General features: G+C 49.0%; 2 protein-coding genes across 10 annotated transcripts in view; both read right to left on the bottom strand.

Annotated features, from left to right (window-relative positions):
- Positions 1-21: 21 nt before the first annotated feature.
- Positions 22-1,068, bottom strand: gp9 (glycoprotein IX platelet). Its single transcript, XM_068333928.1, has 2 exons — positions 929-1,068; positions 22-760 (listed from the first exon to the last, which is right to left on the bottom strand). Exon 2 carries the CDS (start codon positions 757-759, stop codon positions 22-24), a length of 738 nt encoding a protein of 245 aa, XP_068190029.1. The 5' UTR covers position 760; positions 929-1,068.
- A 3,434-nt stretch (positions 1,069-4,502) lies between these two features.
- Positions 4,503-23,641, bottom strand: part of iqsec1a (IQ motif and Sec7 domain ArfGEF 1a) — an 83,763-nt gene continuing 64,624 nt past the window's right edge. For 5 of the 9 annotated variants that reach the window (XM_068333788.1, XM_068333805.1, XM_068333830.1 and 2 more), the window contains 14 exons: positions 18,571-18,850; positions 15,299-16,578; positions 12,468-12,629; positions 12,199-12,321; positions 11,213-11,379; positions 10,961-11,100; positions 9,991-10,020; positions 9,107-9,232; positions 8,928-9,027; positions 8,594-8,755; positions 7,516-7,692; positions 6,294-6,343; positions 5,497-5,562; positions 4,503-5,027 (listed from right to left, as the gene is read on the bottom strand). In XM_068333788.1, the coding sequence (XP_068189889.1) occupies positions 4,512-5,027; positions 5,497-5,562; positions 6,294-6,343; positions 7,516-7,692; positions 8,594-8,755; positions 8,928-9,027; positions 9,107-9,232; positions 9,991-10,020; positions 10,961-11,100; positions 11,213-11,379; positions 12,199-12,321; positions 12,468-12,629; positions 15,299-16,578; positions 18,571-18,850 (3,379 nt within the window). In that variant the 3' untranslated portion in view covers positions 4,503-4,511. Of the gene's footprint in view, positions 5,028-5,496; positions 5,563-6,293; positions 6,344-7,515; positions 7,693-8,593; positions 8,756-8,927; positions 9,028-9,106; positions 9,233-9,990; positions 10,021-10,960; positions 11,101-11,212; positions 11,380-12,198; positions 12,322-12,467; positions 12,630-15,298; positions 16,579-18,570; positions 18,851-19,365; positions 19,725-23,641 lie in introns of those variants that run through there. The other 4 variants (XM_068333797.1, XM_068333852.1, XM_068333814.1 and 1 more) reach the window with 3 other exon arrangements.

Here is a 23,641-nt window from a genome sequence, read left to right as displayed (position 1 = left end):
TGACCCCTGGTCTGCTGCCCCCTAGGGCAGCTTGATCTTGATGTTGTGCTTCCTGTGCAGCACCTCCAGGACCTGGGGGAGCAGCTCCATGTTGAGCAGCGGTCTCTCCAGATCCTCCCCCCACATGAACTCATCGGAATCCAGCCGGGCCCCCGGGGGGCCGGAGCCACGCCCTCTCCTGTGTTTGGGCCTCAGCGAGTCGGTCTCCATTCCTGAGTGTTTCCTGCCGATGTTCAGGGTGATGGAGGACGCTCTGGCCCGCCTCAGACCCCACAGGAGGAGGAGAACCAGGCCCCCCAGCAGAGCCCCCGTCACGGCGTTCAGCATACCATCGCTGCAGCTGCTCGAGCCGCAGGACGAGAAGTAGTCGTCACCGAGTTCACCGATGGCCGTCTGGGCCACGGAGCGGGGGCTGGAGCACGTAGGCTCCCCGGACACGACACCCCCGTTCTTCCTCAGCCAGTTCCTGAGGTACTGGATCCCACAGTCGCAGTGGAACGGGTTCCCAGTCAGACAGATCTTCTCCAGGGCCACCAGACCGTCGAAGGCCCCCGGAGGAACTGACGTCAGCTGGTTGTCACTCACGTGCAGCTCCGTGGTGTCAGAGGTCAGGTGAGGAAACGCCATCAGGTTCAAGAAGCTGCAGTTGACCTTCAGTCCAGCAGGCGGCAGAGCAGAACACCGGCAGGGCTGAGCCGGTCCGCTGGCGCCCCCAGTGGCCACGAGGAGGACGACAGCTAGGTTTAAACTGTAGAGCATCCTGTAGGGTCAGAAAGAAAAATAATGATTATAATAATAATACGGGAGCACCGAATAAATATCAGTTACCAGAAAGAAATGATTGAATGTCCACAAACAAGGAGAAATGATTAAACATCCGCGTCTTGACGCATCAATACGGATCAATATTCAGTAACGGAACACAAACCTTTGAGTCTTGAACCAACTTTCATGATAATTCCGGCTCTGCTCGTCATCTGAACGTCAGAAAACGTTCCGTCCACTGAGTTTCTCAGACCGTCTCCCCGGTTAAGCAGCCGGTTCGGTGTTCCGACCGTTACCGTGAGGAGCCCCGGTGAAGCCGCGCTGTGATGGCGCTGCGGACCGGAGGGAAACCATCTGTGTGAGCAGATAAGAGTTCATCTGTCCGAAGCCCCCCGTCAGACCCGGGGGGGCCCCGGTGAGACGTTTAGAAAGTCAAATTATTGAAGTCAATAACGCAAATTATGAGTCGCAAGGTTGGATGGACGCCAACAACTGTCGAACAGCATTCTGGGAAAATATGGAAAAAGCAGAAAAACTTAATATTTTTTAAATGCCTGATCCTGAACTGTAGTAGTCATCATCCTCACCAACAGGGGGCGTGATGGCGCAGTGGGCCCAGTTTATTTGAAAGATGCGCCCTCTAGTGGAAACACTACGGAAGTAACGGAAGAAAATCCAGCACGATTTAAAAAATTAGAAACTTTCTTTCGGCAAATTCAGTGCAGAAGGTAGAAACACAGCAAACATCCGTACCATAAGTCAGATTTCTGTTTATTTTGTGTTCTTAACATTGTCACAGTTGAAGTTTTACAATAACTGAGTCTGACAGACTCTCTACTCACTGCACAAACAGATGCACAAAGAAATGAGGCCATTCTGCTCCTGCTTCATGACGTGTCTGGACTGAACAGCTTGCAGCGGAGCAGGATGTATGGAAGTGTGTGTGTGTGTGTGTGTGTGTGTGTGTGTGTGTGTGTGTGTGTGTGGGTTCTGAACAGAGAGCTGGGTCTGGATGGCAGCACACCTTCTCGCCGTCTGTTTTTATTTCTACAGCAAACATCAGTTCCGACCAGCCGAAGGCGGCGCCGGTCAGTGTGTTCAGTGCGTCGTCAGTGTGTGCGAGGCCACGTCTGATCCTGACCTCCACGCATCAGGGTCACACGCACAGAATGTACAGTCTGAACCCCCGTCTGAAGACAAACCCCCCTTCAAAAGTTCGCACGTCAACATCTGATATTTACAGAACGCCGCCCTCGGCGACAGAAGTTCAATGTTCTCCATGTTTGTCCTTCACACGATGGCTTCGTGGATGAAACGAGTTTCAGGAAAACAGAACCAGAACATTTTAAATAAAAGATTCTCAAATGATCCAAAACCAAAGTTCAAAATCAAAGGCTGATTTTTTTTTACTTCTTTTTCTTCCCATCAGCTCACAGTGAATAGGACATGATGATCCATGCAGTGCATCGTGGGATACTTTCTGACAAAGAATGGCTGTAGACATTTAAAGCACTTCGACAGACACCAAAATAAACTTCATTTTAATGACACCCAAAGAATTATAGTAAAAATATGAAATGAGAGGAAAAACACATTCAGACGTTCCTCGATGATCCGTGTTCGACTTATGGCAATGATTTTTGTGTGAATGTTAAAATACATTTAGAACCTGAATATTGGGACAAACAGTTTACTGTCACATTTACACACTAGAATAGACTCTTATTTGTAGGACGTAGAAAGTTATTCTTTACACAAGTTCCTCTGTTCAGTTTGCATTTTTGTATAATATAATTGTATTTCCTGAAGAAAAGAAAGTTCTTCCTCGTGTGCTTATCCAGCAAAATATTTGTTCTGTCTGAAGAGAAGCATATTCCTTTTATTAAAATATATACACACATTCCTCTTTCCATTGTGTAATGAGTATTTATAGATTCTTACATGGAAAAAAAAGTGTGTTTTTTTTCACCTGAATCTCATCCTGGACAACCAGACAACAGACTTCCTCTTTCAAAGGCTGCATTTTCTGAACATGATTGCACTAAAAAGTTGCCATGGTAACACTGATTTGCTATAGGATGTGCAGAGGATAGCCTCACGTTAATAACATTACATGCAAAAATCACTGACTAGACATTCCACTGAACTCCAAGCGTGAACCTCTGATGAGAGCGAAGGAGGCCAAACGTTCATTTAATGAAGGACCGACGGCCGAAAACAAAGGAATAAATAATGACCTCACATGAGAGGAGGAAACACAGATGGAGCGACGCCTTGTTCTTCATCCACAAAATCAGTACAAACATATTGCACATGACAAAAAAAATTCTTCCCTGTGTAACATCAGACTTTAGAAGCGCCAAATTCTGGAATTCAAAAAACCTAAACAAGAACAAAGTTTTCAAATGTCTGTTTTTTTTGTTTGAAGAGTCGAGTGAAGCAGCTCTAAAGACGACGAAATACAACGTGTTGGTCTGCAAAGTCAACCCAACGTCACGTCAGTGAGAACACGTCCTACGTCTGTCGCTCAGGAGGGTTCAGGTCGGGTTAGGGGTTAGAGACTAGGGTTAGGGTTAGGGTTAGGGTTAGGGTTAGGGTTGGGGTTAGGGGTTAGGGGTTAGGGTTGGGCTAGGGGTTAGATTAGGGGTTGGGGGTTAGGGTTAGGGTTAGGGGTTAGGGTTAGGGTTAGGGTTAGGGTTGGGGTTAGGGTTAGGGGTTGGGGTTAGGGTTAGGGGTTAGGGTTAGGGTTAGGGTTGGGGTTAGGGTTAGGGGTTAGGGTTGGGCTAGGGGTTAGATTAGGGGTTGGGGGTTGGGCTTCAGCTGCGACAGGAAAGCGTCTGGAGGCCCAGACGCAGCCGCTGCCATCCAGGAGCTCCTCCTGATCCATCTGAGAGACAAACCAACCAAATCAACTCCAACACAGACTGCAGGCCACGCCCACTGGGACTTCACTTCCTGTTTCCAGAGTCAGCGTAACACTGATAGAATTCATTTTTGCTGATATTAATTGTAAGTATAATCTTACAACTTAATTGACGGACAACATACTGTACAAGAAGTCCTGACTAAATAGATTAATTATGCATGAATAATTATGCATTATTAATTATGCATTATTATTAATATTATGCATTATAATTATGCATTAATAATTGGCACATTTACTAATGAGAGCTAGGAGACGACAGTAAATACAGCACTAGAGCTACGTCCTGATGGAAGTTAGTGTGAATGATTATACTTTCACAACGTGTGTGTGTGTGTGTGTGTGTGTGTGTGTGTGTGTGTGTGTGTGTGTGTGTGTGTGTGTGTGTGTGTGTGTGTGTGTGTGTGTGTGTGTGTGTGTGTGTGTGTGTGTGTGTGTGTGTGTGTGTGTGTGTGTGTGTGTGTGACGGCAGGATCTGCAAACCAAAGAACAAAGAAGCGCCAGAGGAGGCGGTCGTCTCGTTCTCGTCTCCCGGTGCTGATGCGACATGGAGACGGGTTGCCGCGGGAACGGAACAGTGATGAGCAGCTCGGCGAGGGGGGTGGGCGGAAAAAATAGACCCCACAGCGCCCCCACGGGGCCGGGCAGACGAGTAAAGGTCCCCGGTGGAAGAGATGAGTCCGGTGTCCCTCCTGCAGGTCGGTTGGACCTGGAGGTGTGAACGGTGCCCCCCCCATCACAGCAGCAGTGGAACACAGTGGGCGGGGCACAGCTCCCCGTCAGTCGCTTTGGTGTCGGCGGCGGTCCCCCCCGCCCCTCGTCACACCACGGTGCTGATGCCACTGTGTTTGGGTTTGGGCCCCCCAGGCGCCGAGGCCCCCTGCTGGCTGTGGTGGTGAGGGGCATGCTGGGAGTGTGGGGCGTGGCGGGGGTGCTGGCCGTAGTGGCCGTGGGGGTGCGAGTTGTAGGCCGGGTGCTGGTGGTGCTGCGCGTGGGGGGGCGGGTGGTAGTGGTGGTGGTGGTGGTAGGGCGGGGGCTTCTGCGACCCCTGGCAGTAGTGGGGGCGGGGCCCGTGAGGCGGGGCCTGCGCCGCGTGGGCCACCTGAGCCGTGTGGTGCAGGTTGGTGGGGTGGGGCTTGTGGGAAATGAGCGTGGGCTGGCTGGGGGGGGGCAACGCCGAGTGGGTCTGCGATGGCGGTTTGCCCCGCCTGCTGCCGAAGAGCGACCCCAGGATGGAGGTGGGGGCTGAGTTTGGGACGGAGGGACGGCCGCGGGGGGGGTCGTCCCGCGGCGTGGTGGCTCTCTGGCGCGTGGGGGGGCTGCTAATGATGGACCCCTGCAGGAGAGAAGGGACACGTCCGTCAGACAGAAAGCACACATGTTCATCTAGTGCAGCGGGGGGGGGGCCCAGGTCAGATAAACACGTAGCAAAATGTTGTAGGACATGCAAATGAGGAACTGAAAGTGTTTTATGGGGGGGTAGCAGCGTCAGGGGGGGCGAACCGGGTCCAACAGTCGATTAGCGAAGCTAAATAACGTAATCAGGGGGGAGGGGAGACGACAGTCACCCTCGGTGGGGGCTTCCAGGGTGTCACACATGCAGGTTGTTCTGACCACTGGGGGGGCCGTTTCCACATGCACAGGTGTGACCGGGTCACCATCAGTCACACGTTAGCGTCACACGTTAGCGTCACACGTTAGCGTCACACGTTAGCGTCACACGTTAGCATCCCGCTACAAGTCTGAAGGCGGGAGGAGCTCCGGTTTGTGTTCAGACATCACAACGACACCCCCCTCGCCCCCACCTGAGTGAAACGCTGCTCAGTATCCAGACATGCTTCACGTATGGGGGGGTCGTCTGCGTCACGCCTCTAAAGCAGAAAGAAACCCTCAGGGTGAGTTCACGGACACGTGGAATGAGGGGGGAGATGAATGAATGAAATCCACATCTTTACAGGTACCCCCCCCCCAGACCCCCCCGAAACCTTCCAGCATTTAAGAAACGTTTGTCGGGGGACCAATCAGAGAGGAGCTGCAGCGTCGTCACGTCTCAGAGCCAAAACACAGAAACAACCAATGAGAAGCGCTTCGGTGTGACCGGATGAAGGACGGAGACACGGGGGGGTTAGTGGGGTCATGCGTGTCTGGAGGTGAAGTGCATGTTGGACCAAAACAGGAGATCTCTGGCTTCCACGAGGGGGGGCAGGATCAGAAACAGGCAACCCATGCAGCACAGGAACGAAGGCAGGCAGGACGAAGACACCCCAGGAGGAAAAGAAAGGATCCAAACAAATGGAGGCCATGAAGCAAAGGGGGGGCAGACCAAAGTAAAGGTGTGTGTTCACAAAGGGGGGGCAGACCAAAGTAAAGGTGTGTGTTCACAAAGGGGGGGCAGACCAAAGTAAAGGTGTGTGTTCACAAAGGGGGGGCAGACCAAAGTAAAGGTGTGTGTTCACAAAGGGGGGGCAGACCAAAGTAAAGGTGTGTGTTCACAAAGGGGGGGCAGACCAAAGTAAAGGTGTGTGTTCACAAAGGGGGGGCAGACCAAAGTAAAGGTGTGTGTTCACAGAGCACATCATGATACCAGCTGCTTCCAACTTACTTCCAGATTGCTGTCTAGTGATCCTGCACTGCTGCGACGCCCCCGCTTGCCTGCCCGAGACATGCAATACCACAGATTAGAGATCCACTAGAGATCCATTAGAGATCCATTAGAGATCCATTAGAGATCCACTAGAGATCCACTAGAGATCCACTAGAGATCCACTAGAGATCAACAGCACTCCTGGATCGACTACAGAGGTGTACGCCGCCCTCCAGTCCCCTAGGGGGCAGTGCAGTGGGTTGCGACTGTGGGTAAAGTCCAAATATGGGCAAGAAGGCAAGAGCGCGTTCAGGTCTGGTAGGGTGATGGGGGGGCGGGGGAGTACTGGGGCTGACTGTGTAGGGATAGGTCGAATGCTAATGCTAATGCTAACACGCACTTTAAACTGGCGGCTCGGTTTAAAAAATCCCACTAAACAGATTCCATGAACACCGTGGAGTCTTTTAGGTTCCACGATATTTCTAGAATCATCTCAATGCTTTGTTTTGTAGATTTGATAAAATATGAAAACTTCTTTAAATTTGGGTCGAGTTTGGTCAAAAGAAGGAAAATCAAGTATCGGTCCCAGAGGAGGAGGCACATCTAAAGCAAACACATGGGATGTTCAAGTCTGGGGGCTTTGTTAGGGACAATCAGCCAATGACACATGACCAATAATCACACATATACAGGAAAGTACCTGATGTGTATGTAATAACACAGTAATTACACATGGGATGGAGAATGGCAGGAAAGGAAAAAAAAAACACAGAAAAAAAATGACCCCTCTGACTGACATGCCACGCCCACAGGAGGGCGGAGCTACTCGTTTTTCGAGGAGGTAAAGTGTGTCGGCCACAGCGAGGCGGACCCCAGACTGGATTTCGTTTTGTTCACACAGCCGTTATCGTCATGAAGGACATGCGTGTTCATCTGAAGGGAGCGCTACACACGGATCAACACGCATGTGGAATGACCGCGAACATCAAGACTGAGAAACGTGGATGAAACCATCAGACATGAAGTCTTTAAAGTCAGTTTCACTCAACGCTGAAAAGACCTCACATCGCCGGGTCTCCGAACAGGAAGTCTGTCTAACACGAAGTATGCAAATGAGGACCCAACCGTCCAATCAGGTGGGACTCAGATGGTCGATAGATGCCGTGGAACATTTTGCTAGCTTTATCCCCTGACCTCATCACTGGGTGGATGGGGGCTTCTGGGGGCCTTCAGCCGGTACCTGCTTCAGAGAGGTCCCTCAGGGAGCTGCTGAGGGCGCTCCGCTTCAGCCCCTCCCCCATGGCGTAGGTATCGTCCAGGCTGGCCCGGTTCAGGCCCCCGTTACCGGACTCCTTCTTCAGCCCCGAGCTCTGCGACATGCTGGGCCTGACCACGCCCTTCTGCTTCTCCAGCTCCGCTGGGGGGGCAGAGGAAACCGTTAGCAACGGCAGGGGGGGTCACAAGAGATGAACAGTGGTGATAGAGACAGAGGTGATAGAGACAGTGGTGATAGAGACAGAGGTGATAGAGACAGAGGTGATAGAGACAGAGGTGATAGAGACAGAGGCGATAGAGACAGAGGCGATAGAGACAGAGGCGATAGAGACAGAGGCGATAGAGACAGTGGCGATAGAGACAGAGGTGATAGAGACAGTGGTGATAGAGACAGAGGTGATAGAGACAGAGGCGATAGAGACAGTGGTGATAGAGACAGAGGTGATAGAGACAGAGGCGATAGAGACAGAGGCGATAGAGACAGTGGTGATAGAGACAGAGGTGATAGAGACAGAGGTGATAGAGACAGTGGTGGTAGAGACAGAGGTGATAGAGACAGAGGTGATAGAGACAGAGGCGATAGAGACAGTGGTGATAGAGACAGAGGTGATAGAGACAGAGGTGATAGAGACAGTGGTGATAGAGACAGTGGTGATAGAGACAGAGGCGATAGAGACAGGCGATAGAGACAGAGGTGATAGAGACAGAGGTGATAGAGACAGAGGTGATAGAGACAGAGGTGATAGAGACAGAGGCGATAGAGACAGAGGCGATAGAGACAGAGGCGATAGAGACAGTGGCGATAGAGACAGAGGTGATAGAGACAGTGGTGATAGAGACAGAGGTGATAGAGACAGAGGTGATAGAGACAGAGGTGATAGAGACAGAGGCGATAGAGACAGTGGTGACAGAGACAGTGGTGATAGAGACAGTGGTGACAGAGACAGTGGTGACAGAGACTCTCCCTCGTAGAGGTGAGACTGAGGACCAGACTCTCCTCTGCGGGGCCCGGGGTGGGGGAATGGGATGGGGGGGCAGCTCACACTCTATTCTGTATTTCTCCATCTCCTGGACCTCAGCGATGGACTCTCGCAGGTCGTCGGTGAACTTCTTGCGGTCCTGGGGGTTGGGCGCGTTGAAGTTAATGAGGACTTTGATGTCTGCCCCCGGTATCGCTGACGTCAGCCGGATTCCATTGGGGTAATCTGGGACAGGGCAGAGGAGAGGCCTTCACACAGGGGCCAATCAAAACCAGAGTTACACACACTGGACGGATCAGAAGATTGGAACTGAATCTAAGCACAGAGCTCTGGATTCTGGTTTTGGTGGACGCGTTCCGTTTACATCAGACACCACAGAAGAAGAGGAGATGCTCACACTGGCTCTCAAACAGCATCACCTGCATCCCGTACAGAGAGAAGGACACCCTGAAGCTGTACGTCACCGAGTTCTTCTTCTTCTGGAAAATCTTTGTTACCTGGAACCCCGCAGAGACGACAGGTTGAAGGTCGGTCTGGAGGGGGCGGGGGTAGAGGGAGCAGACGGGGGGGGCTTACCACCAGGAGGTCGTTGAACAGGAAGATCTCCCGCTGATGCAGGCCCAGCTTCTGCAGCTTGTTGGGGTCCGGCACCTCAAACAGGCGGCAGTAACACACCAGGCGGCGGTGGGGCAGCGACAGCACCTTCAGGGACGACACACACGTCACAACGGCGTCACGGCAACAGAGAGCAGCACACACGTGTCCTGCCTCCCTCACAGCAAACGCGCACGGAGAGGTGATGGTATGTTAGACACTAAAGAGTAAAACTGCAGCTACGTGACAATTTTATTAGTTGATTAAATCCTGGTTTTATTGATGAAATATTAAGTGATTGGGTTTTTTAATAATTAAGTACATGAAAGTTAATTTTCAGGTAAGACAAAGAAAAGCAACAAATTCTCGTCTTTATTCTCTGAATTCTTTCCCCAAAACTTGAAACTTTTTGATATAAGAACAACATTAATATAAGTTGATATTTTTAAAAAATCTACCTTTAAGAGGAAATATTACAGGAACATTAGCACAGACATCTTTTGACGTATTATAAATAAAAGTAATTATAAGTATTGTTGCTATGGTAACATCAATCTTTAGAGTGCATGCATTTGTAAACCATTTGAAGTTTTTAAATACCGTAAAACAAGTATATATTATAAAGTTACATTTACGTGTTATAAAGCTATGGTAGTGTTCTATTTGTCGGGGGCTGACGCTGACTTTGAGACGGTTGCTTCTGCCTGCAGGTACAGCAGCGACTGTCTCACCTGTGGCGTCTCTTCAAAGGCCAAATTTACTGCCTCTTAAACCCATTTAAACAGAAAACGTCCTCTGATGTGCAGAGATGGGAGGTGGGGGGGCATCAGAACGGTTCAAATACCACTGACAGTCAGTCTACTCACACATCCCAGGCCGTGGTGCAGCGATCCAATCTGTAACCGAAGAACAAGAAATATAAAGTAATCAGGTGTTGTGACTCTAATAAGATGCATATTCAAATATATGTAGATTCACGCGTTTTGCCACTGGTAAGGCGCATATTTAATCTAATTTTAACCTATGAACATTACAGGTTTGTGCACCTAGAACCCATGGACGCGGCCCCTCCTGCTGCTGAACTGAGTTCGACTGTAAAGACGATGGGAAAACAGATCCTCCCCCAGCAGCTCTTTGATGGGGCGTAACTCCTATGTAGTTTTTCTCTACATTTGCCAGAACCCCCCCCCAGGCTTTTGGTTCTGCAGCTAAATGCTGATGAGGGAATACATTTCAATGCATTAAATGATTCCAGGCAGGACATCCCATCGGTACCACTGGAAACCTCCTCAGTGCAGGGCTGCAAGGGTTAATCACACTCTCAACCTCCACACATGGCAGAGACACCCCTGCCTGCAGAATAATGCAAATATGCCCCCCCCCCAGTCAGGACTAGATCAGATAATCAATCGTACAGAAATGAACCGAGTCGATCAACAGATTATTGTAGTTTAACTTGTGATGATTCATTAATCACGACCCTCTACATCTTAATGTTAACCAGACTGCTGAGGTGGAGACATACTTCAAGTATTTCAGGTTTATTAAATTCAAATTCAAAATATTTATTTGTCCCCAAGAGGCAATTAAAGGCCCATAAAGCAGGATTGGTGCACAAAAAAGGGAAGCAGAGTAAACCTTAAACCCTGAGCTTGAACACCTAACGGCCAGAGTTTTGTCCCGTTTGACCTCCTGGTAACCAGAGAAGTTAGAAACCCCCCCGACGCCTGGACAGTTTTATTTAGACACAGATTCAAACAGGCACACACACAGACGCCTCAGGGATTCATGTCGTAGCTTTAAATCACATTTTTCAGAGGGAGGTGGGAAACTCACGGGTTTCTTTCCCACGATGAGCTTCTCCACCTTCTGCACCTGCGACACGTGGTCCTCATTGGTCTTCAGCTCCCGCTTACGGATCCTCTCATAGATGCCGACCAGAGTCTCCCGGGGGATGTCCTCCCCATCGTCCACACCTGCACCGGGGGGGGGGGCGTTACTTTACACTGAGAACACGCCGTGTGAGAACATCACCGTGGAAAACCAGGCCGAGGTGAACAAAAGAAAAACACAGACTTCTTTGGCTACCTCTTAAGTTCTTGATGAAGTCCTCCAGCTTCATCTTCCTCTCGGGCTTGACGTTGGGGCTGTACATGTCGGTGTTGAGGAGGATGATGGCGAAAGCCAGGATGAAGATGGTGTCAGGGTTCCTGAACTGTCGCACCACCGTGGGGTTACAGATGCAGTACCGCTGGCTGGAGACATTAGCACACACGCTAAAATCGCTACCATGCTAAAAAATGTCCAACAACTATTATCTTCAGAGCGCAGAGGGGAGGAACCCAACAAGAAGGTCTTCATAGAAATGTCCACTCAGTGCCTCCAGCATCAGGAACACCTCTCCTCTGACGGAGGTCAAACACTTCAGCTGTAAGGTCTGACTGGTTAATCCATCATTACACAGGTTCTAGTTTAGTAACCCCCCCACAACGCTGAAGTATTTCAACGCTGGATTTCATCACAATGTTCAAACATGAACACAAAACATTGTGAAATCACTGGTTGTTTGTTAGTCTGTTAGAGCAGCGCCCCCCCCAACGGATCGCTTTAGCGTCCTGAACCGTCCCTTAAGGTGTGACGGATAAATAAAACTAAACTCAATGACACCACCAGCATAAAACTGTTTCATTCTACATATAACTAGAACCAATACAGTCACAGACCGTAACATCCTGCGACACCCCTGAATTCAAAATGTTACCCTGACCTGTCATAGGTCAAAGATCAAAGCTAGTGCTCTGACCTAGCATGAGTGTGGTGAGTAGTGCTCGTACTCACACTGGCCTTCTCCCTCCTCTTTCTATTTTATCCGGTTCCTGAAAGTAAAACCCGACCTTGACCTAGTTTTCTCAAGGTCAAGGTCATCATCTCATGTTTATCCCTTCGCTGCTCGAGTAATGTGCTTTTTGTTTCATTCACCCCCAGACCAGTCCTGACTGACCCCAGACCAGTCCTGACTGACCCCAGACCAGTCCTGACTGACCCCAGACCAGTCCTGACTGAACACCCCCCACCTGAAGGCTTCGATGAGCCGCTCCACCTTCTGGGCTTCGCCCTGCACTCGGATGTGATTCTGAAACTTCCTGAGAGCCTCGTCCAGCTCCATCCCCTGGAAGTCCATCTCATCGACCACACAGCTGGAGCACACGGGACAAGCACACGGGACAAACACACATGAACACGTGACGCTTTGTTTCAGATCCCTTCTGGATTTGTTAAACCGATGGTTCCTGGACTGAATCACACTTCATTCTGGGAAAGAAGAGAAATAAATCACACTTACTCCAGCACGTCTCTGTTGAACTGCTTCTGCCGATTGCCCAGGAATTCTCCAATCATCTGCCTGCTGAGCCCCTTCCTCTGCAGCAGGAAGTGGGCCACGCCCACCGGCGTGTCGGGGATGAACCCCCTCTCGGTCAGGTACTGGATGCCCTTCTCTGGTTTCCTGGTGAACCAGCGATGAGACACAAGGATTTAAAAAACCCCCAAAAATGGGAATTCCAAGAAAAAACACATCAGGAATCAGAAAATACAAACGTGTGTTTTGCAGCTTTTGTAGGTTCTTTGTCTCCTCATTGGTTCTTTTACCCCGAGCAGAAGAACTCCCCGAAGACACCTGTTTTTTGTTTGTTTTGCTAGCTTGGTTCAGTTTAGCAGTAATGTGTTTTGTTTGAGCGGCCGGAGCGGCCCCTTTAAGAAGGTAGTCATGTGACCCAGGCCGGAGCGGCCCCTTTAAGAAGGTAGTCATGTGACCCAGGCCGGAGCCGCCCCTTTAAGAAGGTAGTCATGTGACCGAGGCCGGAGCGGCCCCTTTAAGAAGGTAGTCATGTGACCCAGGCCGGAGCCGCCCCTTTAAGAAGGTAGTCATGTGACCCAGGCCGGAGCGGCCCCTTTAAGAAGGTAGTCATGTGACCCAGGCCGGAGCGGCCCCTTTAAGAAGGTAGTCATGTGACCGAGGCCGGAGCGGCCCCTTTAAGAAGATAGTCATGTGACCCAGGCCGGAGCGGCCCCTTTAAGAAGGTAGTCATGTGACCCAGGCCGGAGCCGCCCCTTTAAGAAGGTAGTCATGTGACCGAGGCCGGAGCGGCCCCTTTAAGAAGATAGTCATGTGACCCAGGCCGGAGCGGCCCCTTTAAGAAGGTAGTCATGTGACCGAGGCCGGAGCGGCCCCTTTAAGAAGGTAGTCATGTGACCCAGGCCGGAGCGGCCCCTTTAAGAAGGTAGTCATGTGACCCAGGCCGGAGCGGCCCCTTTAAGAAGGTAGTCATGTGACCCAGGCCGGAGCGGCCCCTTTAAGAAGGTAGTCATGTGACCGAGGCCGGAGCGGCCCCTTTAAGAAGATAGTCATGTGACCCAGGCCGGAGCGGCCCCTTTAAGAAGGTAGTCATGTGACCCAGGCCGGAGCCGCCCCTTTAAGAAGGTAGTCATGTGACCGAGGCCGGAGCGGCCCCTTTAAGAAGATAGTCATGTGACCCAGGCCGGAGCGGCCCCTTTAAGAAGGTAGTCATGTGACCGAGGCCGGAGCGGCCCCTTTAAGAAGGTAGTCATGTGACCCAGGCCGGAGCGGCCCCTTTAAGAAGGTAGTCATGTGACCCAGGCCGGAGCGGCCCCTTTAAGAAGGTAGTCATGTGACCCAGGCCGGAGCGGCCCCTTTAAGAAGGTAGTCATGTGACCCAGGCCGGAGCGGCCCCTTTAAGAAGGTAGTCATGTGACCCAGGCCAGCATCTCCACCAGCCTCAGAGGGACTCAGACGTGGAGACAGAATCCATCATTCAGAACCAGATCAGGAAGAAAACAGAAACAACGGAAGTTCTGGATTCTGTCTGTGTGACCCGGAACCGACTGACCCACAGACTGACTGACCCACAGACAGACTGACCCACAGACTGACCCACAGACTGACCCACAGACCCACAGACTGACTGACCCACAGACAGACCCACAGACTGACTGACCCACAGACAGACTGACCCACAGACCCACAGACAGACTGACCCACAGACGGACTGACCCACAGACAGACCCACAGACTGACTGACCCACAGACAGACTGACCCACAGACCCACAGACTGACTGACCCACAGACTGACTGACCCACAGACTGACCCACAGACTGACCCACAGACTGACTGACCCACAGACTGACCCACAGACTGACTGACCCACAGACAGACTGACCCACAGACCCACAGACTGACTGACCCACAGACTGACTGACCCACAGACTGACCCACAGACTGACCCACAGACTGACTGACCCACAGACTGACCCACAGACTGACTGAACCACAGACTGACCCATAGACTGACCCACAGACTGACTGAACCACAGACTGACCCACAGACTGACCCACAGACTGACCCACAGACCCACAGACTGACTGACCCACAGACTGACCCACAGACAGACTGACCCACAGACTGACCCACAGACTGACCCACAAACTGTCCCACAGACTGACCCACAGACCCACAGACTGACTGACCCACAGACTGACCCACAGACTGACCCACAGACCCACAGACAGACTGACCCACAGACTGACCCACAGACCCACAGACTGACTGACCCACAGACTGACCCACAGACAGACTGACCCACAGACTGACCCACAGACTGACCCACAAACTGTCCCACAGACTGACCCACAGACCCACAGACTGACTGACCCACAGACTGACCCACAGACTGACCCACAGACCCACAGACAGACTGACCCACAGACTGACCCACAGACTGACTGACCCACAGACTGACCCACAGACTGACTGAACCACAGACTGACCCACAGACTGACCCACAGACTGACTGAACCACAGACTGACCCACAGACTGACCCACAGACTGACCCACAGACTGACCCACAGACTGACCCACAGACTGACCCACAGACTGACCCACAGACTGACTGACCCACAGACTGACTGACCCACAGACTGACTGACCCACAGACAGACTGACCCACAGACAGACTGACCCACAGACAGACTGACCCACAGACTGACCCACAGACTGACTGACCCACAGACAGACTGACCCACAGACTGACCCAAAGACTGACCCACAGACTGACCCACAGACTGACCCACAGACCGTCAGAGCCGTGCCCTACTTGTTGAAGAGGTTGAGGCCGATGCGGTAGTGCCTCTTGCGGATGACGTCGTTGCTGAAGACGGGCGAGTCCCAGCTGTTGCGCGTCTCCTTGTGGTAGGTCTGCTTGCTGAGCGCCTGCTCGCGGAGGCTGTCCCGGGACGACGACTCGGAGCTGCAGTTGATGGTGTCGTTGGAGTTGGAGGTGCTGTTGATGCTGTCGTTGTCCCCGTCGGAGAAGTCCGATTCCGACTTGCTCTGCCTGTTGGCCGAGCCGTTGATGGCCAGGTGGCTCTCCAGCTGTCGGTGGCGATGGCGCAGAGGCGCGTCATCATCGCGGGGGCCGGCTCGCGCCGGGGGTCCGTGGATAATGTGCTTAGGGCTGGCCTGGGACGAGGTCACGATGTGGCCACGTGGTTCATACACGGGCGGCCGTTTGACGGAGCCGCGATCCGAACGGTCGCTGAGCTCCGCCGAGCTGTCGCTAGGAGGTTCTATGGTCAGCAGAGGGAGGTGGTCCATCCTGAGGCGCTGCTCCTGGCACTCCACGGAGGGGGTGCTGCGGCAGCTCGTGTCCGTGTCACGACCCTCGTCTTTGTGGTCAACAGGCCAGTAGTCCTGGGACGAGTTGGCTGACCGTAGCCGCAGGTCTGATTCTGTGCTGGAGGGCTGATCTCCTGACCTGGACAGACCGATGGGGGGGGTCATGTCCTCCTCGTCGATGAACAGAGTCACATCGCTGTAGGACGCCATGGATTCATCATGCAAGCGTCCGGGCGCCCTGCGGTGGGACTTGACCTGGTAGGGCATGTCCCTGTCCACCTTGGAGCAGCTCATGGGCTCCGGGTCGGGGCCCTCGTCCCCCTGGAGGCTGCGACAGTTCAGCGCGTCATCGATAGACTCGGCCAGAGATTTGACCTGCCTGGAAAAGGCGTCCTCCAGCTCCGTGATGGCGTCCGTCAGGTCGCCCTGTGGCGCCGGGTGAGATGCCATGTTGGCCTGTTGGTGGACCTCCACGTCTCCACGCTCGGACTGCACCATCGAGATCGGGGTGCCGTCCTCAGTCATGGACACCTGCCTCCCTTCAAAGTAGGAGCTGTGCCCCTTCTCGGGGCCTTCGAACGAGAGCTGCATCCTCATGTTGGACAGAACGATGCGTCTGGACATACGGTTCTCAGACATGGAGCTCCTGAGGCGCTCAAAGTTCTTGTTCATCTGGTACTGGCGGAAGGCCGTCTGGATGGTGCGCGCCGCATGACGTGTTATGAACCGTCCGCCGTATTTACGCTCCAGCATCTCCACCTGAGTGAAACAGAGGGCATTATGGGTAAAGCTGCTTCATTTATGACAGTTAGTTGGGTTTCTAAGCTGTAGATAAAATGTGTCAACCTCAAGGCCCGGGGGCCAAATGTGGCCCTCCACATCATGTAGTGTGGCCCCCCAGAGCATAAAAGTTCTGAGTGTCTAAAAATACACAGGTCAAAAGTGTGCTTTGACCAAAACTACATTTCCCACAATGCAGTAGTTCAGCCCATCTTAACTCTGACTAAACGTAGTGAACAAAGTTAACGTCCTAACTTGTGTCTGATGTTATTTTTCTTTATTGATTGATAGTTTGATCCTTGATTGATGGAGTTCTGTGGGTTTAATAACCTGACAAATGAAAAGGATTTATGTTAGAACAGAGAAACAAACAAACATGTTTTTTCTGTCTAACTGTAATGTTTGGAACTAGAATCAGTCAGAAATTCAGTTATTTAACATTAAGGAGTAGTTACATTTAGTTACATTACACTGAGTTACATTTAGTTACATTTATTAGTTACATTAAGGAGTAGTTACATTTAGTTACATTACACTGAGTTACATTTAGTTACATTTATTAGTTACATTAAGGAGTAGTTACATTTAGTTACATTACACTGAGTTACATTTAGTTACATTTATTAGTTACATTAAGGAGTAGTTACATTTAGTTACATTACACTGAGTTACATTTAGTTACATTTATTAGTTACATTAAGGAGTAGTTACATTTAGTTAGATTACACTGAGTTACATTTAGTTACATTTATTAGTTACATTAAGGAGTAGTTACATTTAGTTACATTACACTGAGTTACATTTAGTTACATTTATTAGTTACATTAAGGAGTAGTTACATTTAGTTACATTACACTGAGTTACATTTAGTTACATTTATTAGTTACATTAGGGAGTAGTTACATTTAGTTACATTACACTGAGTTACATTTAGTTACATTTATTAGTTACATTAAGGAGTAGTTACATTTAGTTACATTACACTGAGTTACATTTAGTTACATTTATTAGTTACATTAAGGAGTAGTTACATTTAGTTACATTACACTGAGTTACATTTAGTTACATTTATTAGTTACATTAAGGAGTAGTTACATTTAGTTACATTTATTAGTTACATTAAGGAGTAGTTACATTTAGTTACATTTATTAGTTACATTAAGGAGTAGTTACATTTAGTTAGATTACACTGAGTTACATTTAGTTACATTTATTAGTTACATTAAGGAGTAGTTACATTTAGTTAGATTACACTGAGTTACATTTAGTTACATTTATTAGTTACATTAAGGAGTAGTTACATTTAGTTACATTACACTGAGTTACATTTAGTTACATTTATTAGTTACATTAAGGAGTAGTTACATTTAGTTACATTACACTGAGTTACATTTAGTTACATTTATTAGTTACATTAGGGAGTAGTTACATTTAGTTACATTACACTGAGTTACATTTAGTTACATTTATTAGTTACATTAAGGAGTAGTTACATTTAGTTACATTACACTGAGTTACATTTAGTTACATTTATTAGTTACATTAAGGAGTAGTTACATTTAGTTACATTACACTGAGTTACATTTAGTTACATTTATTAGTTACATTAAGGAGTAGTTACATTTAGTTACATTTATTAGTTACATTAAGGAGTAGTTACATTTAGTTACATTTATTAGTTACATTAAGGAGTAGTTACATTTAGTTACATTACACTGAGTTACATTTAGTTACATTTATTAGTTACATTAGGGAGTAGTTACATTTAGTTACATTACACTGAGTTACATTTAGTTACATTTATTAGTTACATCCCACTCTTTGAGGACAGCCGTTATGCTGATGGGGCCCTCACTGAGAATGAGTTTGACCCCCCTGGGGTAGATGGTGTTGTAATTTCATTTTCTTGAATGCCACTGATGACTCCTTTGTCTCAGTTACCAAACATATTTTGTCTGTGCGTGAACGTACCTGTTTGTCCTGGAGGTCAGCAGAGAGTTCGTAGCTCTCCGACAGAGAACGGGATCTCTTGATGGCCTCTTCTTCAGCCTGCTTTCGCAGGATGGATTGGGAGTGCTGGAGTTTGGGCCGGCGGGGTCTCTGAGGCCCAGGTTGGACCCCGTGACCGTAAAGAGGGCCGTCAAATCGGTCTGGGCTGATGGCCGAGCCGTGAGTCACCGGGCCCTGAACGTAGCTGGCCCCGCCATCCAGGGAGTGGCCGCTGTCGTTTGGCCGTCCATCCCCTTCCACACTGCAACGAGAAGGCAAAGGGATTGTCAGAGATTTCCTTTCCTGCAAAAATTAGACTATTATTTTGGAGTTAAAATGAGATTATGTTGATAACACATTAATTGAGGACACCTTTGGGATTCATCTCAGGAAATTCCAGGGCAAAAAGTAGCTTTATTTAAAAGCCTTTAGGTTTTATAGACTACAGTACGTCTCAGGACTGTGAAGTATGACTTTACAGGAGGGAAGTTCAGTCTGTCCAAATGACTGTGGCCATTTGTGGAATGTGCTGATTCTACAGCTTTACCATACAGAGCACGACACTGCAGGCTGCACGAGACCTGTAGAAACTCTGTTAAGGCAGTAAAATACCCTCTGCCGTGGATTTGGTGTCATAATTTGAAAATATAAGCAGACGTAAAAACAGAAAACACCATAGCAGCAGAAAGAGACTCCAGACATTAAATGCATCCACTCATGTGTCGCCCTGTGTTACTTTATACACATTTAAATGCAAATAAACAGGAAGCTACTCACTCACTCTCACTCTCTGCTGCATCACAAGACGTTCGCTTATTGCGAAAAGACCACTTGCTTTCTACGAATTGCCAACTCTTCCTCCAGATCCTGTCCATCATGACTTCAGTCGGGTCCAGAGTGCAGACGCCGCCCCAGGACGCTGAAGTTAATGCCACCTTAAGAGCCAATCAGTGACGAATGGGAGTTCGTCATGTTTGCTTGAGCCGTGACACACTGTTCCAATACACATGACAAAGTCCAGCAGAGACCAACGAGCAAACAGGAGTTCAGCTGTCGCTCAGAGCCGGCTCAGATCCAAAGGGATGTTGTGCTCATCTGCTGAATGGTTGTCGTTACTCTCATGGACATTTCTTACCCTAAGTGGTGCAAAAAATCCATGTTGTAATGTGTCTGAAGTGTGACTGGACACACCCACACCGTCTACACAAACCACTTCCTTCATCAGAGAGCAAGCAGCGACCGATGGAACGGAATACAGTCAAATATTTATTTAATCCTTCTACTACCAGACTATTACACTTTAATTCCATACTACTATGAAATAATATAATGAAATGCTATTTCTATACCACAAAAATGAATGAAAATAAATACAGAATCCAAACTGGGATTAATTCATATTTCTGTAGCTGTAGGCTGAAGATCAGTTTGATTAATGCTGAAGTTCTTCCAATACTATCAAAAGCAGACACTGAACATACACAGTATTATAGATACTTCAGCCTGACCACAACACATTCAGCGCCGCGCCATTTACAGTGAATACCAACCCAATGTTTACCAGAAGTTACTACAACTCAAACAACTGAGCATGTCTACAACAGCCCAAACACTTCAGGTTTCTAGACCAACAGGAAAAGTGTTAGCTTAGCAGCCCAACGGTAGGCTACTGCTACCCATTGATGCTGCTGTTGGGGAGCATCCAGAGAGCATCCATCCGATTCCAGCTGTTAGTGACGTGATCACATCCCACCGTTCAACTGAAGACTAACCAGTTTATTCACACAAACATTAGAAGCTGAACGTCTGTCTGGATGGAGGTCTGTCTGTCCGTCTTCAGTCAAATGGGTTGGTGTCGAATGCATGGATATTCTTTTGGGGGGTGGGATTTGTGGCATTTAGAGTTTTTGACCGCTACCCTCCTGCTGCAGTTTTGACAAACAGACCCTCAGAAGAATAAGTGCTACCAGATGGTCCCATTACGAGTCCCAGTCAAACATAAAACGGAGGAAACGGCGTCAACACGGTGACAGAAACGCAACATTTCTGTCTCTTTCCTCGGTTATTAGACTGAAAAAAAGGCAGCGATTCCAAAGATTATAAAATAATTGCAGTTAGCTTAAAATAACTACAATTACTCAATTATGTAAAGCAGAGAAAGGCCTGGGGGTCTAATTGGGACTATAATTACCTTTGTGCATGAATCACTGACCCCCCCAGCTGAGTGAAGTTCTGAGGTCTCTGTACCTGAACTTAATTAAATTAATAAAGTGACACAAAGGACCACCTGTCAGCGTCCTGTGATCTGCCCCCTTTAACACCGTTACACACCAATGTGAAAATACAGGGTATAGAAAATAGCAGCATTGTGTGTTCAGAGTGTGTTCAGAGTGTGTTCAGAGTGTGTTCAGAGTGTGTTCAGAGTGTGTTCAGTTACCATTAGTGTGACATGAACAGTCGGACCCCACATGAACTAACCATTACCTACAAGCTGCTCCTCAGAGCTGATAAACTGCCCTCCTGGGTTTGTGTCTCAGCCCCTCTGTTGGGTTTGGTGGATGTGTTCTTTGATGGATGTGTCGAAGCTAAAGGGCTGAAGTCATCGCCTGCTGCACGCAGTGAGGTCACTCGCTCAGGATGGCGGGAGAAACGGGTGAGGGAAGATGGAGTCTGTGTTCCAACCAACAGAGAAATAAAAGCGCAGGAAGTTGCAGGAGTGACTACATTGGTGCGAAGCGTGTGAACGTCGTGTGAACGTCGTGTGAACGTCGTGTGAACGTCGTGTGAACGTCGTGTGAACGTCGTGTGAAGACGCGGGACGAGTCACTTAATATGATTTTAAAGCCAGTAGTGAAGAAGTGAAGGATGAAGCTTCCTGCTTGTGACGGAACATTCCTTGAAATCCGATATCGCTCCTGAGCATCGGGTCTGTCGCTCGGCCCGGCGTTCCCTCCGAGGGAGGCGTGGCTCCGCCCGTCAGCTCAGCTGGCAACGATTTCCAGCCGTGGGATCTGGGGATTTGGGGAGGGGGGTTGGGCGTGTGGTTTGGGGGTCGACCAGCTCTCTCTTTCTCCCCTCCATCCTGAGCAAACAGGCCCGGACCCCCACCCAGGCCTCCAGCCATTCCACCAGTCGACCTGAGGGGGAAACATTCTCCGTCCCGGAAAAGAGGAGTCACCTCTGCAGGCCTTCTGGGAACAGAGGAGGCTAATGAAGGCCAGGCGGCGCGGCAGCGAGCGAACAAACCGCTCTGCGCCGCCATGTTCTTCCAATCAGCTCCAACTGGTGGTTTAAGATGTGTGGCTCACTCTCACTCTTTGAATTTCTTTTTCTCAGGAACCATAATTGGGTTTAATTGTGATCACCAAAGTCTATAAAATTATCTTTATGCTTTGATTTATCGACAAAATCAGCTGCATTCCCACTCGCCCGCGACTTTTGTCCTTTAAAGTTTGTTTCGTGGCTTTTGCCTCATTTGTAACGTGAAACACGAGTGAAGGGCTGCTAGTGTTCTTCATTTTTACACAGTCAATGCAACACAAATCCAGATTTTTATGCTACATGTACTGAGAACAGGGTGTTCACATGTGTGTTTTAATGCAATCCTGTTCTATGAAGAGATTATACAAAATCTTTTATTGCACTATTAAAGCCTGATTCAGAGTTTGGTTGATTGTTGCTGCATTAAAGGAAGATGTTTAAAACTGCAGGCATCATCTGGAGGTTTAAAATCAAATTTTTGAATAAACTGCATTAAAATGAAAAATACTGATTCCTTTGATTAAATTAAACAGCTCTTTTTACCCAGCATGCAACAGCAGCACTTCCTCCAGCTCAGACCAAAGCAGATGTGTTTCTGTTTTTCTTGCAGCAGCTCATAAATCCAGACGAACCAAACCGAGGGATTCGTTCAAAGACTGCAGGGCGCTGCGTTCATGAACAGGGAGGAAAATCAGACATTTCAGCACCGATAAACCGAGGGCAGACATGTCTATAAGAGACGGTGAGAGAGGAGGATGGGTTTGCATTGTGAGGCCAGCAGACCGACTGGACCCCCAGAGGGTTTACATCATCCACCGGGGCCTCGTACAACATCTGCTTCAGTTTGAGGGCTCCTGGGCCGGCGTGTCACCGTGTACCCCGACTGGAGTCTGACCCCATCAGAATCCACCTCCAGTGTCAGCGACCAGTCAGTGCTGAACGGACTGATCACGCCTGAATAGAAAAGAAATGCTCGACTCGCAGTGAGAACAACCAATGGGATCAATTAGAGGTTACAAAATTTAACGAATAAATTAAATCCGCTGTCATTTAGGTACAAATCTACAGCTGATTATTGATTAATGATTGTTTCATTCATCAAGACTTTTCTGTGCACCTCATTCTTCTCCTCTGGGCTTTTCCCTTCAGGGGTCTCCACAGCCAATCAGTGTCCTCCATCTAACCCTGTCTTCTCATCCTCTTCTCTCACACCAACTACCTTCATGTCCTCTTTCACTACATCCATAAACCTCCTCTTTGGTCTTCCTCTAGGCCTCCTGCCTGGCAGTTCAGAACTCAGCATCCTTCTACCAATATATTCACTATCTCTCCTCTGGACATGTCCAAACCATCTCAGTCTGGCCTCTCTGACTTTATCTCCAGAACCTCTAACATGTGCTGTCCCTCTGATGTACTCATTCCTGATCCTATCCATCCTGGTCACTCCCAGAGAGAACCTCAGCATCTTCATCTCTGCTACCTCCAGCTCTGTCTCCTGTCTTTTCCTCAGGGACACTGTCTCTAGACCAAACAACATCGCTGGTCTCACCACAGTTTTGTACACCTTTCCTTTCATTCATTCATTCATTCATTCATTCATTCATTCATTCATTCATTCATTCATTCATTCTGTGCAGCTCATTAATGAATTAAAACTAAATGATCAGAGCAGAAGACAAACAAATGACAACACGCTCCACTAATAATCGATTAGCAGCCAGATGTTCTCTTGGTGTGAGATCAATAGTCCCCCCAGACGCCTCATTCTGTGTGGATGAATGGATGAATGGAT

Source organism: Antennarius striatus, chromosome 2 (assembly GCF_040054535.1).
Source record: "Antennarius striatus isolate MH-2024 chromosome 2, ASM4005453v1, whole genome shotgun sequence".
In the NCBI taxonomy this organism is placed as follows: domain Eukaryota; kingdom Metazoa; phylum Chordata; class Actinopteri; order Lophiiformes; family Antennariidae; genus Antennarius; species Antennarius striatus.
The sequence above is the reverse complement of the archived record's forward strand: the minus strand, read 5'-3'. Positions and strand labels throughout refer to the sequence as shown.